This window comes from Cucumis melo, chromosome 1, assembly GCF_025177605.1.
Source record: "Cucumis melo cultivar AY chromosome 1, USDA_Cmelo_AY_1.0, whole genome shotgun sequence".
NCBI lineage: Eukaryota > Viridiplantae > Streptophyta > Magnoliopsida > Cucurbitales > Cucurbitaceae > Cucumis > Cucumis melo.
In genome coordinates, this window is record NC_066857.1 from 12,356,655 (window position 1) to 12,370,957 (window position 14,303).

The 14,303-nt window shown below is 36.6% G+C and overlaps 1 protein-coding gene across 1 annotated transcript; it reads left to right on the top strand.

Annotated features, from left to right (window-relative positions):
• Positions 1 to 9,387: 9,387 nt before the first annotated feature.
• LOC103490114 (probable long-chain-alcohol O-fatty-acyltransferase 5) lies at positions 9,388 to 10,797 on the top strand. The gene has a single exon (XM_008449481.3). It carries the CDS (start codon positions 9,412 to 9,414, stop codon positions 10,420 to 10,422), a length of 1,011 nt encoding a protein of 336 aa, XP_008447703.1. The 5' UTR covers positions 9,388 to 9,411; the 3' UTR covers positions 10,423 to 10,797.
• Positions 10,798 to 14,303: the final 3,506 nt, after the last annotated feature.

Here is a 14,303-nt window from a genome sequence, read left to right on the forward strand (position 1 = left end):
CTCTGAGTAAGGGGGTTTGCTTGGTGATCAGCGCTGCTGAATGTGCAACCTTCCTACTCAGTGCGTCAGCCACTACATTTGCTTTACCTGGGTGGTACAGAATCTCGCAGTCATAGTCTTTTACCAATTCGAGCCACCTCCTCTGCCTCATGTTCAACTTCTTCTGGGTGAAGTAGTACTTCAGGCTCTTATGGTCAGTGTAAATCTGTATCTTCTCACCGTACAGGTAGTGCTTCCATATCTTCAGTGCAAAGACTACAGCTGCCAACTCTAAGTCGTGGGTAGGGTAGTTCTGCTCATGACTCTTCAACTGACGGGAGGCATAAGCAACTACCTTACCTTGCTGCATCAGAACACAGCCCAGTCCCTTCTTGGAGGCATCACTATAGATCACAAAGCTTCCCGACCCATCGGGCACTGTCAGGACTGGTGCAGTCACCAGCTTCTGCTTAAACTCCTGGAAGCTACTCTCGCATGCTGGGCTCCAGACAAAAGGGGTTCCTTTCCTAGTCAACTGGGTCAACGGGCTGGCTATACGTGAGAAGTCTTCCACGAACCTCCTGTAGTAACCTGCCAAGCCCAGAAAACTTTGAATCTCACTAACTGTGGACGGTCGAGGCCAGTTGGTCACGGCTTCGATCTTTGCTGGATCCACAGAAACTCCCTCACTGGAAACCACATGGCCAAGGAACGTCACCTTCTTTAACCAGAACTCACACTTGGAGAACTTGGCATACAGCTTGTTGGCTCGAAGAGTCTCCAAAACCTGGTGCAAGTGCTCCTCATGCTCAGCCTCAGTTTTGGAGTAAATCAAGATGTCATCAATGAAGACTATGACGAACGAGTCTAGGAAGTCCTTAAACACCCTGTTCATCAAGTCCATGAACACCGCAGGGGCATTAGTCAAGCCGAAAGACATCACAATGAACTCGTAATGTCCGTATCTTGAACGAAAGGCCGTCTTGGGAATGTCACTGTCCCTGATCCTCAACTGGTGATAGCCTGATCGCAGGTCGATCTTGGAAAAGATAGTGGCTCCCTGCAACTGATCGAACAAGTCATCAATCCTGGGCAAGAGGTAGCGGTTTTTAACTGTCATCTTGTTCAGCTCTCGGTAGTCAATGCAAAGGCGCATCAACCCATCCTTCTTCTTCACGAACAACACTGGGGCTCCCCAAGGTGACACACTGGGCCGGATGAAACCCTTGTCCAGCAACTCCCACAACTGGACCTTCAGCTCCTTTAGCTCGGCCGGAGCCATTCTGTAAGGTGCCCTCGAAATAAGAGCAGTGCCCGGTTCTAACTCGATGGCGAAGTCTACCTCTTTGGGAGGCGGAAGTCCAGGGAGCTCGTCGGGAAAAACATCAGGGTACTCCCTTACCACTGGTTCGGAAGATAGGGAAACTTCTGGCTCTCTAATAACTACTACGCTTGCCAAGATGCCCCAAGTACCCTGGCTGAGTAGTTTACTAGCCTTCATGGCTGAGATGACCTTGGGTATACATACCATGCCTGCCCCCCTAAATTTGAAACTAGCCTCGGAGGGAGGGTTAAAGACAACTTCCTTACCAAAACAGTCTATATTTGCATGGTTAGCTGACAGTCAATCCATGCCTAAAATCACGTCAAAATCCTGCATGTCTAACACTAGTAAGGTCACTATCATATGATTTGCTATCTCTACCCGACATGCCTTTATTTTTTCTTTGGACAACAGGACCTCCCCAGATGGAGTAGAAACAGACAAAACACTACCCAAAGGTTCTACCTCTAAACCCACATGCTGAACGAAAACAGAGGATATAAACGAGTGGGATGACCCAGAGTCAAATAGTACAAAAGCATAATGCCCCAAGATTGGGAGCGTACCTGTCACAACTGTACCAGCTCGCTCGGCCTCCTGTCGGGTAGTGGCAAAAACTCTCCCCTGCTGGGAAGCAAAAGGCTGGTGCGGTGTCGTCTCAAAGGGTTTCAGAGGACACGCATCAGCAGTGTGCTTCGGCTGTCTGCACCTGAAGCAGACTCCACTCCCAGCCAAGCAACGACCTCCATGGACTCTCCCACAGGTAGTACAAGCGGGTAGCTCTCTCAGAGTCCTCCCGGCTGCTGCAAGCTCCCGTCGGTGTCTCTGAAAGACACCTCCTAACCTTAGAGTTCGATGCGGTATCACGTCAGGCTGCGTCTCCACCTTTCTCTTCTGTCCCAAGGCTGACTCTCTGCCGACAGCCTTAGACGAATCAGCTCTCTCATGCAAGCTCAAATCCAGTGCTATGCGTAGTGCATCAGCATGAGTGGATGGTCGGAGGGCTCGAACGATGCCCTGAAGGTCTAGTCTGAGACCTCTAACGAATTTCTCAGTCCTGGCAGCCTCATCCCTTACCACATCAGGAGCGAAATGGGATAGCATATCGAACTCGGCGTCGTACTGCTCCACGGTCATGTCGCCTTGCTCCAAGTTTAGGAATTCTTGAAGCTTGGCGTGCTTCACGTTGGCAGAGAAGAACTTAGCGTGGAAGTTCTCCTTGAACTGCTCCCAAGTTATCTTGCTGACGTCGCCCCCCAGCATCCTCTCAACAGTCTCCCACCAGGCGGTGCCCTTATCCTCCAAGAAGAAAACTGCACACTGCACCTTCTGGTCTTCTGGGCACTTCATGTACCGAAAGATAGTCTCTATGGACGTCAACCACATTTGGGCCTTCGTGGGGTTGTCCATGGATCCGTCAAAGGTCTTAGGATTGTACTTCCTAAAGTCTCTTAAGTGTTTAGCCTCAGTCGACAGTTGAACTGGCACGGGTTGAGCTTCCACAGGGGCTTGAGGAATGATAGTCTGGGCCTGAACAAGGGTGGCCTGGTTCTATTGGGTAGCGAGGAAAGGCGCCAGAGCAGCTTGCAGCAGGTCCTGATAACGCTGCTCCATCGCAGCGAGATCCGCCTGCGTGACCGGTGCGTTAGGGTCGACCGCGGCACAACATGTTGCTCCTCCGGCTGGCCACGATCGGCTCCTCTGCCTCCCCTACCACCTCCTCGGCGTGAACCTCTACGTGGCGGCATTCTCCCTAAAATTTACCAACAAAACTTTTCACCACAAGAACTTAACACTCCTATCTCTAGGTCTAAGTCTATTCAGGCAAAATTTTAATCTTAACATTAGCAAGGCTTTAGACATACCTGGCGACTGACGAAGGACCGTATAGCCATAGGGTGAAGTAAAACCAAAACAAAACAATGACTTACATCGTAGGTGAGTCTACAGAACCTAAAACACTGTGCTCTAATACCAACTGTAACAACCCAACTCCTTATACTGAGTCGAAGTCATTACTAAATGTAAAACACGTGGTTTAAGTCATAAAATTTAGTAAAAACGAATAAATTTTGAGAAATTTATTTATGAAAATCCAATCAAAGTAATATGCGAAAATAAAATTAAATACTAAATTCCTACTCGGGCCCTATCTACTTTTTAAAGAAAAGAAATAGTAAATAGTGAAGAAAAATAAAACTCAGGCACTAACGTCAAAAACAAGTATAAGCGGAAGCAGAAATCCCTATGGCTCGCCACGGTCACTTCTGGTCGCTCGCCAGCTTGCCTTTGCCCTTACCTCGGCCTCTACCTGAAAAACATGACATGAAGAGAGTGAGTACAAAATACTCAGTAAGGGACCCACTACTAGTCCCACTACGTGCCTGTTAGCTTCCTATTAGAGTCCTGTAACTGTACCCAATCTCTGGCACGTTCCCGAACACGTGCAACATGCGCTCCCGTAGGAACGAAAATCTGGTCTTCGGTGTCCCGGGGGACGCCTAGGACAATCGGGATGCGAGGACCCCGTCGAGTCACTCGAGTCATATCTATATCCATGCTAGACTGGCGTCCCGTCAGACCACACAGTCCTAAATAGGTGGTCATCCCGAAGGACACCCATGCAGGTACGAGTCTAATAGGCTAAGCTAACAAGAACCCTAACCATAACATACATGCACATAGCATCATCATGTAATCATAACAGATTAATCATCATCTCACTTTCCACCTCAACAACCGACGTACAGTCATAACAATTCTTGTCATCACAATATCATGCCATGATGTAACCATGTCATCACTCGCATCATGCTTTCATTAATTACATGCATCATATAGTCTAGTCCTTAACATGCACAACTGAAGGTGTATGTGATCTCATAGTCCTAAACATGGAGCTAGTAGTAGAAATCTCTTACCTGGAGATTTACTTGACGAGTCCTAACCGCAAGACAAGTGTGCTTTCCAAGCAACGAGGTCCTAACTGTTTAATAACGCCAAAATTCATAATTAAGTCGCCAACGACTAAAGCTCAAAAACTCAGTTGAAATGACTTACTCAGTTGAAATGACTTACCCTAGGTCGAGGTTGCAATGCTTGAGCCTCTACTGAAGGAATCCATGCTCCAAGTCAAATCGTCCAAGGTGGCCTTAAAAGAGTTAATTTAATTTAATCCAAATCAAATTATTTAGTGTCCAAAAAATTGAGTCTTGCTGGGTAAGCCAAAACAATTAATCAATTTACCAAAAATTGGGTGGAAAAGAGCCAAACTAGGCTCGGCGGCTCGGCTGGAAAAAGAACAGGGACCGACTCGGTTCGGCTTGGCGCAGGCACGGCTCGGCTCGGCTCGGCGCACGAACTGTGCGCGTGCGGCTCGGCTTGCGACAGAAGGGAGGCGCGGCTCAGCTTGCAGTGCAGGCGGCGCGGCTTGCACGCGGAGAGGGCTGGGCACGCGCGGGCTCGATTTGCGACTCGGGGCGGCGCGCGGGCACGGAGCGGTATGCGGACGCAGGTTCGGTTTGCGACTCGGGGCGGCGCGCGGGCACGGAGCGGCTGACGAAATTTTACGCAGCGGCTACGAACGGATCGGCTGCGGATCGCGAAGGGTAACGCGGGTGGTTCGGCTTCGGGCGACGGCTGCGAGAGACGGGCTGTGCGGTGAACGCTCGGCATGCGCGGATCGGCTTTGACGGATCTCCGACGCGGCTGGAAGATTGGCTGACTGCTCGGGTGGTCTGCAGAGGAGTGACGGCGGCGGCTTTTCCTACTAGGGTTAGGGTTTGTTTGCTTTTTCTTTTTTTTTCCAAGAAGAAGATGATGGGTTTTAAGGTACACGGGTCCCAAGGGTCTTTTAAACACAAATCATTGGGCAAAATTATTCTTTTCCCTTTTTCTTTTCCTTATTTTAACCAAAACAAAAACCAATATTCTCTCTTCACTAAATCTCATCAAAATTTCAACCAACCAACCCTTCATTTAACAATAATTCACCAATTAAATTCCAAATAAAAAAATACTTAATATCTAAACAACATAAAAATCCCAAACCTTAATAAATCGCAAAATTCAGAATGATAAGGTTCTTCCAACAAATTTGAATTTTCCATAACCACACTTAAACATTAATAACAAATGGGAAAATCGAATTTGTTGGGGCGTTACAGTCGTTGTCCTCATAAACCAATACACATGTTGAAAAATTACCAAGAGGTTACCCAACATACAATTCTTCAAAGCTAAGCACAATTAAGTTTGAAGTTCCTAAGATCGAGTTATCAAAAAGAAAGATACACATTGTTGATATAGGTAGTAATAATTTTCAATTCTTTTAAACTTTTATTAACTATATTTTTTATGTTTTTAGGATCTATCTCATTTAAATGTGACCTTAATTCATTTACTTTCCCCTCCTAAACTCGAGACATTATAGAAGGAATGAAAGTTAGAAAAGTAAAGTGGAGGACGTAATTGTGAGACAACGAAATGTTTTCATTTTAACACAATGGGAGTATAAGTAATTAAACTTAATGTTTATATGGTCAATTTGGACGTATATAAAAATATGCACATAATTTTATTAGGTTTATAAGTATCACACTAACTATGCACATAATTTAGGCTAGTCTAAATGTTTGAATACTTTACGGTTATATTATTAGCCTCTAAAATCATTAAATCCAAAACAATAATATAATAATTTAAAATCCGGCCGAGATTATTAGTATAATAGAAAAAAGACAATGTTCAGGTAAAAATATGATGAAGAGTCCATTGTGTTTTTGATAAGGCTTTCAATGACTTATCCAGGAAAACACGATTAATTATGAATGATTTGTTTCATAATTTTTCTTTTTTTTTTTTTTTCTTTAATTTTTGAAGTAGTTATAAATGATTTTAGATTGTTGATATGGAGAGATATCATATGATTGATCCATAGACCTAATTTCAATCTCTATTGTTGTCAATATTTGTATTATAGACTGTCTTTTAAAATTAATAGTTTGTTTCAAACTAATATTGGTAGTCTCCTGTCATAAACATAAACTTAGACTTGAAAGTCACATTAAAATTCTGGCGGTTAACTTTACTTATTTTGATCTAAATAAATGCACCCTGCAGAAAAGTGTTTTTATGTACGGGAAAGGTCATTCTAAACATATACTTAAATTATAGGTTGAATTATAAAAAGTACTTCGGAATTTTGTAATTTATGTCAATAATACCCCTAAATTTTCAAAAGTTTAAAAAATGGTTAAAAAATATCACTTACAGTTAGTTTTGGATGAAAACCGTTAATGTTTTGTTTAAATATTATAAAGTTTCATAAATATTATTGAACATACTTAAAAAGTACTCTTATTGATTCAAATAGTACACCAATTTCCTCACCAATCAAAATTTTAATTTGAAAATATAGTTTTAAATTTATTTGATAGATCAATTAACATATAGTTAATTATCAAATAGAAAATATTTTTAACTATTAATTCATAGTGATAGTCTGATATATGTATCGGTGTGAGATTTGTTTTTATTTGACTAATTATTGTTATATTATGTTCTAAGAAGAAATTTTTATTTTGGAATTTTGTGAGATTTCATTAAATTGTATATTTTAACCAAGATTTAAAATATCGATATCGATGAATATATCGAAGCCTCAATAAAATAAATTTTAATCTTAATAGATAGTTATGGAAAAATCGTAAAAATAAATTTAAATTAATAGTAAATAAATATTTTTATTATTTTTAGATAAGTAAACATGTCTATTATTTATATTATATTATATTAATATCATTTTGGTGTTTATTTCTTGTTATTTATGAATTTTTCTACAATGTAATGAAAATATCAATTTACCTCTTTACATCGATATCAAACCTACTGAAATGTGAAAATATCAATAGAAATGTCGACATATCAATGTAAATTTAAACTATGGTTTTAAACTAAAATTTTGGTTTTTATTTTGGAGATGCTAAGAAATTTGGAGTAAAAATTGAATTAAGAAAAATATTCTTAATTGAATTAAGAAAACTTTTCAAACTTATTAAGAAGTATTTTTGAAACAAAACGTGAATAAAGTGTATTTTTGAATAATTTTGAGGTTAGTTTTTATAATTCAACCTAAATTCTATATATATATATATATATATATATATATATATAAAAATAAAAAGTGATCTCCATAAATTTTGTTGTTGGTAATGGGGGGGCGTCCCTCCTAAAGAGAAATTAGTAACGCCAACATTGATGGAGTGAGAAAGGACAATAAGGGAGAAGTGAATTTGAGAAGAGTCTTGAATGTTTTGAAATAATTATTGCTTAGAAATTAAGAACAATAATAAAAATAACAAATACATTATTTCATTTGAATGAATTAGGTATGCAAAAGTGAACCTAAATCAATTATTTATATATAAAGTATATGTTAGGGACCCAGAGGTTTGACACCCAATAAAAAGGAAACACTTGTAAAGTGCCTGGATCATCCTGAAATATAATATTACAAAGTATACCAAAAAAAGAATTTTTAAAAAAGTGGTTTCTTTTTTCGATGACTATTTTTGGTAAAAACGGTTTACTTTTCCTAAATTTGTTTGTAACAAATGCAACAGTATTTTATATTGACATGTCAGGGTCCCTATTTAAGAAAAGCGTAGATGGAACATACGCCATCATAAATATTTCTCGAAAATTTATAGAAGTAAAAATATTTGATAAATCAACCTTTTATACTTTTTAAACCACTTAACATTTTTATTATTTATAGAATAATTTACGAAAATGTAATAAAACCAAAAAATATATAAAAAAAAAAAAACCAAAAATGATCCGGCTTATAAAATATTTTCATAATTTTTAGATTTGGTTTAAAATATTGCGAATGATTCATCACTTATCTTTTTTTTTCATTGCGATTTATTTATTTTCTCTTTCAGATTTCTTCATCTCCTCCTCCACATTTTCTTTTCATCGTCTTTTGTAAGATTATTTGAAGCTACTTCATATTCCTCATATTTAAGAATAAATATCATTTTTTACATGATCTAAACAATTGTTACCATTGTCAACACGATCATTTACCATTATTAACACGATCGTTTAAATTTGAATAACCTTTTTTTCATCATTTAAAAAGAATTACACAATCGTGTTGATATGATCTAAATAATCACTTGCCGTAATTAACATGATTGTTTAGTTTGATCAACACAACCGTTACATTTGAAGTTTTTAATAGTCATTTACATTGGATTACACAATCGCTTACCAATACAATCAACACGATCATTTTTCATCATCAACAAGATCGTTTGCCATCATTATTGTATTACATGATTACACAATCGTATATCATGATTGTATTACATGATTGTTCTGAAGAAGATTACTCGCACGCGTGTGTGACCAATTAATCATGTGTTGACTAGAGCATTTTTGGTATTTTCCATTGTAGGCTGTGATTTTTTTTTTCATTTTCAGAATTTTTTTATATAGTGTGTAAATATTTTATCAGTTTGTTATATTTTTTAAAATATCCCTTGTATTTAGATTATTAGTGATTTTTTTTGAAATTTTTTTATTGTTTAATTTTTGAAAAATTGTAGTTGGTGACAAATTAATAATATGATATTTAAATTGTATCCCACTTTTTTTTGTTTACAAATTTAACATATTTTTTTAGTGTATTAAGTGTTACGAAGGAAGGATATCAAGTGTATAGTGCACCAAGGATATCAATTGTATTGTATGTATCTTTGGTGTATCCACATATTTGGCTGGTTTTTTTTTTTTTTTTTTTCATGTTTGTAAATGTAATAAGTTTAGATTATGGACCTAACTTTTAAAAATTATTTTGTCAAATCTACAAAAAGCTTTGTTTTTTTTTTTTTTTTTTTTTTTTTTATGTTTAGTGAACTTTTTTTACGTTTTAATAAAAATGTTAATTTGTTGGAAGTAATGAAAACGTAAAGCATTTGATAAAAATGTCGATATCATGTGTTCCGAATTCACCTTCCAAGTGAGAGTATAAATAAAATGGAGACACAACTTTTGGAAAGCAAAGACAAAAAGCTAAAAAATTTCCCCAACCCTCCAATATGGATATGGATGGTGAAGTCATTAGATTAATCAAAGTGTTGCTCGTATGCATGGTATCTCTATTGTACTGCTATTACATAGCTTCAAAACTTCCCAAAGGCAAACCCAGGCTCCTTTCTCTCCTCCCAATCTTCTCTCTCTTCGCCGTCCTCCCGCTCGACCTTTCCTACGTCGTCCTCACGAGTGGTATCACCATATTCGTCACCTGGCTTACGACCTTCAAGCTCATTCAATTTTCGTTCGATGTAGGTCCTCTAGCTTCCGACCCACCATTGTCATTCCCTCTTTTTGCTTCCATCGCTTTCTTACCGACTAGACTCAGGGATATCAAAACAACCCCATATGTTCAAAATCATAAAAAAGATTCAATTGCACCTCAAAAACTTGACCAAGAACCACCACCCAAGTTACCTCTAAACTTGCCAGCTAAAGCTTTCTTATTTGCATTATTGGTGGTGTGCAAGAGCCATGTTCATCTTGTCCATCCCGTTCTCAACTTAATCTTCAATTGTGGAATATTGTATTTCTACTTAGACATGATTATGAGTATATCCAATGATTTTGTTCGATTGAGTTTCGGTGTCAAGGTCAGACGATCGTTTGACGAGCCGTATCTTGCAACTTCGCTTCAAAATTTTTGGGGTCGGAGGTGGAATCGATTGGTATCTGAAACTTTGCACAACACAATCTATAAGCCAATTCGTTATAACGTCGGGAGCCCACGATGGATGGCGGTCTTCATGGTGTTTGTGGTGTCGGGGTTGATGCATGAGCTTTTGTTCTACTACATCATCAGAGTGGTTCCAACTTGGGAAGTCACATGGTTCTTTGTTATTCATGGAGTGTTTGTGGCCTTGGAGATAGAGTTGAAGAGTGCATTGGGGAAGAAATGGAAGTTCCATTGGGCAGTGACCGGACCCCTCACGATGGCATTTATGGCTGTCACCGCTCATTGGTTGTTCTTTCCACAACTATTGAGGATGAAATACTGCCCGTTGTGGCAAGTGTGATAGAAAAAATTTATAGTACTCCTCGTAGTACGCATTCCTTCCATTTACATTATAAGTCTTTACGAAAATTTACATTATAAGTCTTTACTTTGTTAGACAATGTTTTAACCATATTCCATATTAGACCACACATTGTTCTATGTTGACGTGGTTTATAATAAATTAGAGTAGTATCCATGCTATTGTAGTATAGGAATCTAGTGTGATTGAACAATGAGAATCATTCTTTCTTTTTACCTAAATTATTTTAAGGTTTTCATGGATCGGATCCGGATCTACATAAGTTAGTTTATGTTTTTTGTTGTTATATTTAGAACAATATATAGAGTTTATGAATGAAAATTTGAGTGTGAGATATTATTGTTCTCTTTCTTCCTTTTCAACTTCACCGTAAACAATTTGTAGACTCATTTGTTCCAAGTTTTAGGAACAAGAAAGTTGGATTAACCATTGGAATATGTCAAACAGTTGGGTGGAAGATTTTTTTTTCTTTTTTGTACTTCTTTGTCCCGTTTGATATAATTTGTTTTTAGTTTTCTGTTTTCTACGTCTTGATTTTGATACCATATATGTGAATTTGGAAGATGACATTTTTTTTTTATGTTTGACAATAGTTTTATGTGTGAAACAAAATTTTCAATTATACTTTTAAAATAAGTATTGTATTACAAAAAGTTGTTGGATTAAATCACAAGTTTAATTTAGATGTGAGTCTTTCGAATTAATTAATTTGTGTTTATTAAATTTTTAAAATAGGAAAAATGCGTAATGAGTGGCCTTTAAATTTTCATATATGCAATTATCTCCAACTTCTTAAAAGTGTCTAATAAGTTCTTTTAGACATTTAAAATTCATGAAAAAGTTTATGGTAAAACAAAAAATTGGAGGCTTTATTATTTTCAAATACTGTGTGGTGCTATCTTAAACTATCCTTAAATCTTCCTAATTAATGCTAAAGTTGCTTTATATGTTGTAGAGAGAAGACCCCCATTATAGGGTTCTTTAACATTTGGAAAAAATATTATACAAATTTATTTCCCTAGATAACTTGAATGATGATCAAATGACAGCGTATTTACATAAATATAATATTAATTAGACACTGATATGTAAGAAAACATAGACACCTTCACATCATATATAGATCTTGAGCGGTTGGTTGGAAATTTAACTTCCCAATATGGATATCTATTAATCATGTCTTGGAAAGTGGTGTCATGAGTAGTTGGTAGTTGGTCCTCTTTGATTCTTTTAATAGCTATTCCATTATTATAAACAAAAACAAAAAAAGGAAAGGAAATATATTTATTACACCCTGTAAATCTTAGCAAGTTGTATCATAATATGGTTATAGGAATATCATTTAAAACTCCACAGACTAATTGCATTGATTTAATCACTAACCATTTACATAATTTCTAATACTATTACGAGATTCTATTCATGTTGATTGTCTCTGGTGCATTGAATTTGAGCTCACCCTTTATAAGTGAGTAATTAATAGTGATAAATAATGATAGATGAGGATAAATGGCTATCATCTATCATTAATAGACATCGGTTAATATTGAAAGATATTTGTAGAGCTAAATGTAATCAAAATTACTAGAATTAGTGGAATGTTAGAAAGTATGAATAATTGAAGACAAAACTTAAATGTGCTTGTGATTAGGGGTGTAAAAACAACCCGATCAACCCGAGAATCCAAACTACCCAACCCATATTATATGGGTTGGGTTGGGTTAGTTTAAAATATGGGTTGGGTTGGGTTGAAAAATTTTAAAATTTTTGGGTTGGGTTGGGTCTCGGGTTGGGGTTGAAAAATTTGGGTCAACCCAATCCAACCCGAATTAATATAATATATATTTTATATTATATTATTTTTTAATAAAAGACAGATTTTTAGGTTTTCTTCTCATTCACTCCTGAAACAAAGTTCAAACCTGCGCCGTTCAACACTTCAACTTCAGCTTCAGTCCCCGATGGCCGACTCCCCATCTTCTCCCTCGTTCCCGTTCAACTTCAGTCCTCGATTCCCCAGCTTCAGTCCCCGTTCGACGTTCAGCTTCAGTTCGCTAATCGGTGCTAATCGTCTTCCTTCATCTCACGCTTCAGTCCGACTCCTCAACTTCAGTCCCCATCTTCCTTTGTCTCATGCTTCAATCTTCATCTTCTCCTTCGTCTTAGTGTCTCATGCTTCATCTTGTCCTTCATCACCTGTCTTTGTCTTTAGTTCGACTTCCGATCTCCTCTTCTCGTTTTATCTTTTGATTTCGATTTCGACTGCATTGTAACAGGTTTTTCGTATTTGAACTTTGAAATTTAAATTACATTTTATATAAATTAATGGCTGTACTTTGAAACATATTTATATAAGTTCTTGATGGATGCCTTGGGGTGCTTGCTGGAAATTACATATTTATATGAACTACGGTTGTTAATTGAATGCTTGCTGAAAATAATTGTAGTGGTTATTGATTGAATGCTTACTGAAAATAATTGAATTGCAGCGGTTGTTGATTGAATGCTTGCTGAATATAATTGCAGTGGTTATAAACTTTGGAATTTAGAAATTAAAAAAAAGACCAACCCGACAACCCAACCCATATTTTATGGGTTGGGTTGAGAATATCTCCCAACCCAACCCAACCCGTTTACACCCCTACTTGTGATGCATGAAAACAGTGATAAAGAAGGTTGGATTGAAAAATGTTAGAACAAGTTGAATTTAATATTACAAAACAAACCTAAAACGCTCAATCTAAACATGAGTTTTGGATTATATTATATATTACAAACATATACCATTGCAAGCTACCAAATTTTTTTAGTGTCTATCATTAATAGACTATAATAGTTTACTATATTTAAAAATATTTCTAATACTTTCGTGGTTTAAAACAATTAACTTTGGTAACTTTCTCATTCTTTTATTTGTTTATTTATTTAAGATTGGCTTAAGATCTCCAAAATAAAAATGTTCTTATCCCAAAATTCTATCAAGTTTGAACAATAATTGATCACTTAATACATATTTTAATTACTATTACTAAAAAATCAGTAATGTCCACTCAAATTGACCCTAGGAGTTGGATTTGCATTTGTATAAATTTGTCTTAATTGGAATTGGGATCCACTCGATGATTATATTCGAACATTGTGATATGTTGGAATTTCATATCCTTGATTCTTGATTAGAAACTTTGAAAAACTCACTTGTAATTGTATGTTTGCATCTGATGCTCCTATTCTAATGAACTGTATGTTTCTAATGATGCTTAATTAGGTTATTGCTTTTAATATTAGTTTGTTTGTTATTGTTTAAGACTAGAAGATGATGTTTGTGAGCAATTTTTCTACATAAAAGTAAGATAAGATAAATATTGTAGTTTTTTAGTTTGTTTCTTAGTTTCTTTGTTTAGGTTGATAAAAATGTTACATGAAAGTCAAACATCAAAAGAAAGAACATCCACTTGATAGTCCATCAAATAGCAATAGCAATGATAACCTTGATGGTTGTGGTGTTCGGGTGACACTTTGGGAACTTGATATATGAGAGAGATTGATTTCAAAGCATTTCAAGCTTTGAGATTTATCATTTACGACATTGGCATTTTAAGCTTTGTTCTAATTTGAACCTTTTGGTAGTCTGATTTATGTTAATATTCTCTTTGGGAACATTAAAGATTTCCTGTTTTATGTTAATATGTGGAATTTATTTGAAGTCATGACCTGATATTGCTGTCTTATTAAATATGCTTGTAGGCTATGTAACGACCCAACTCTTTATACTAAGCTGAGGTCGTTACTAAAAAGAAACGATGACAAGGACACTTTTTTGAAACGAGGGAAGAATAAATTTTCATTAAAAACGGAATATT

What these genes read in the sequence shown, in the direction of transcription:
- LOC103490114 (XM_008449481.3), top strand. Translation starts at nt 9,412, where the DNA reads ATGGATATGGATGGTGAAGTCATTAGATTAATCAAAGTGTTGCTCGTA.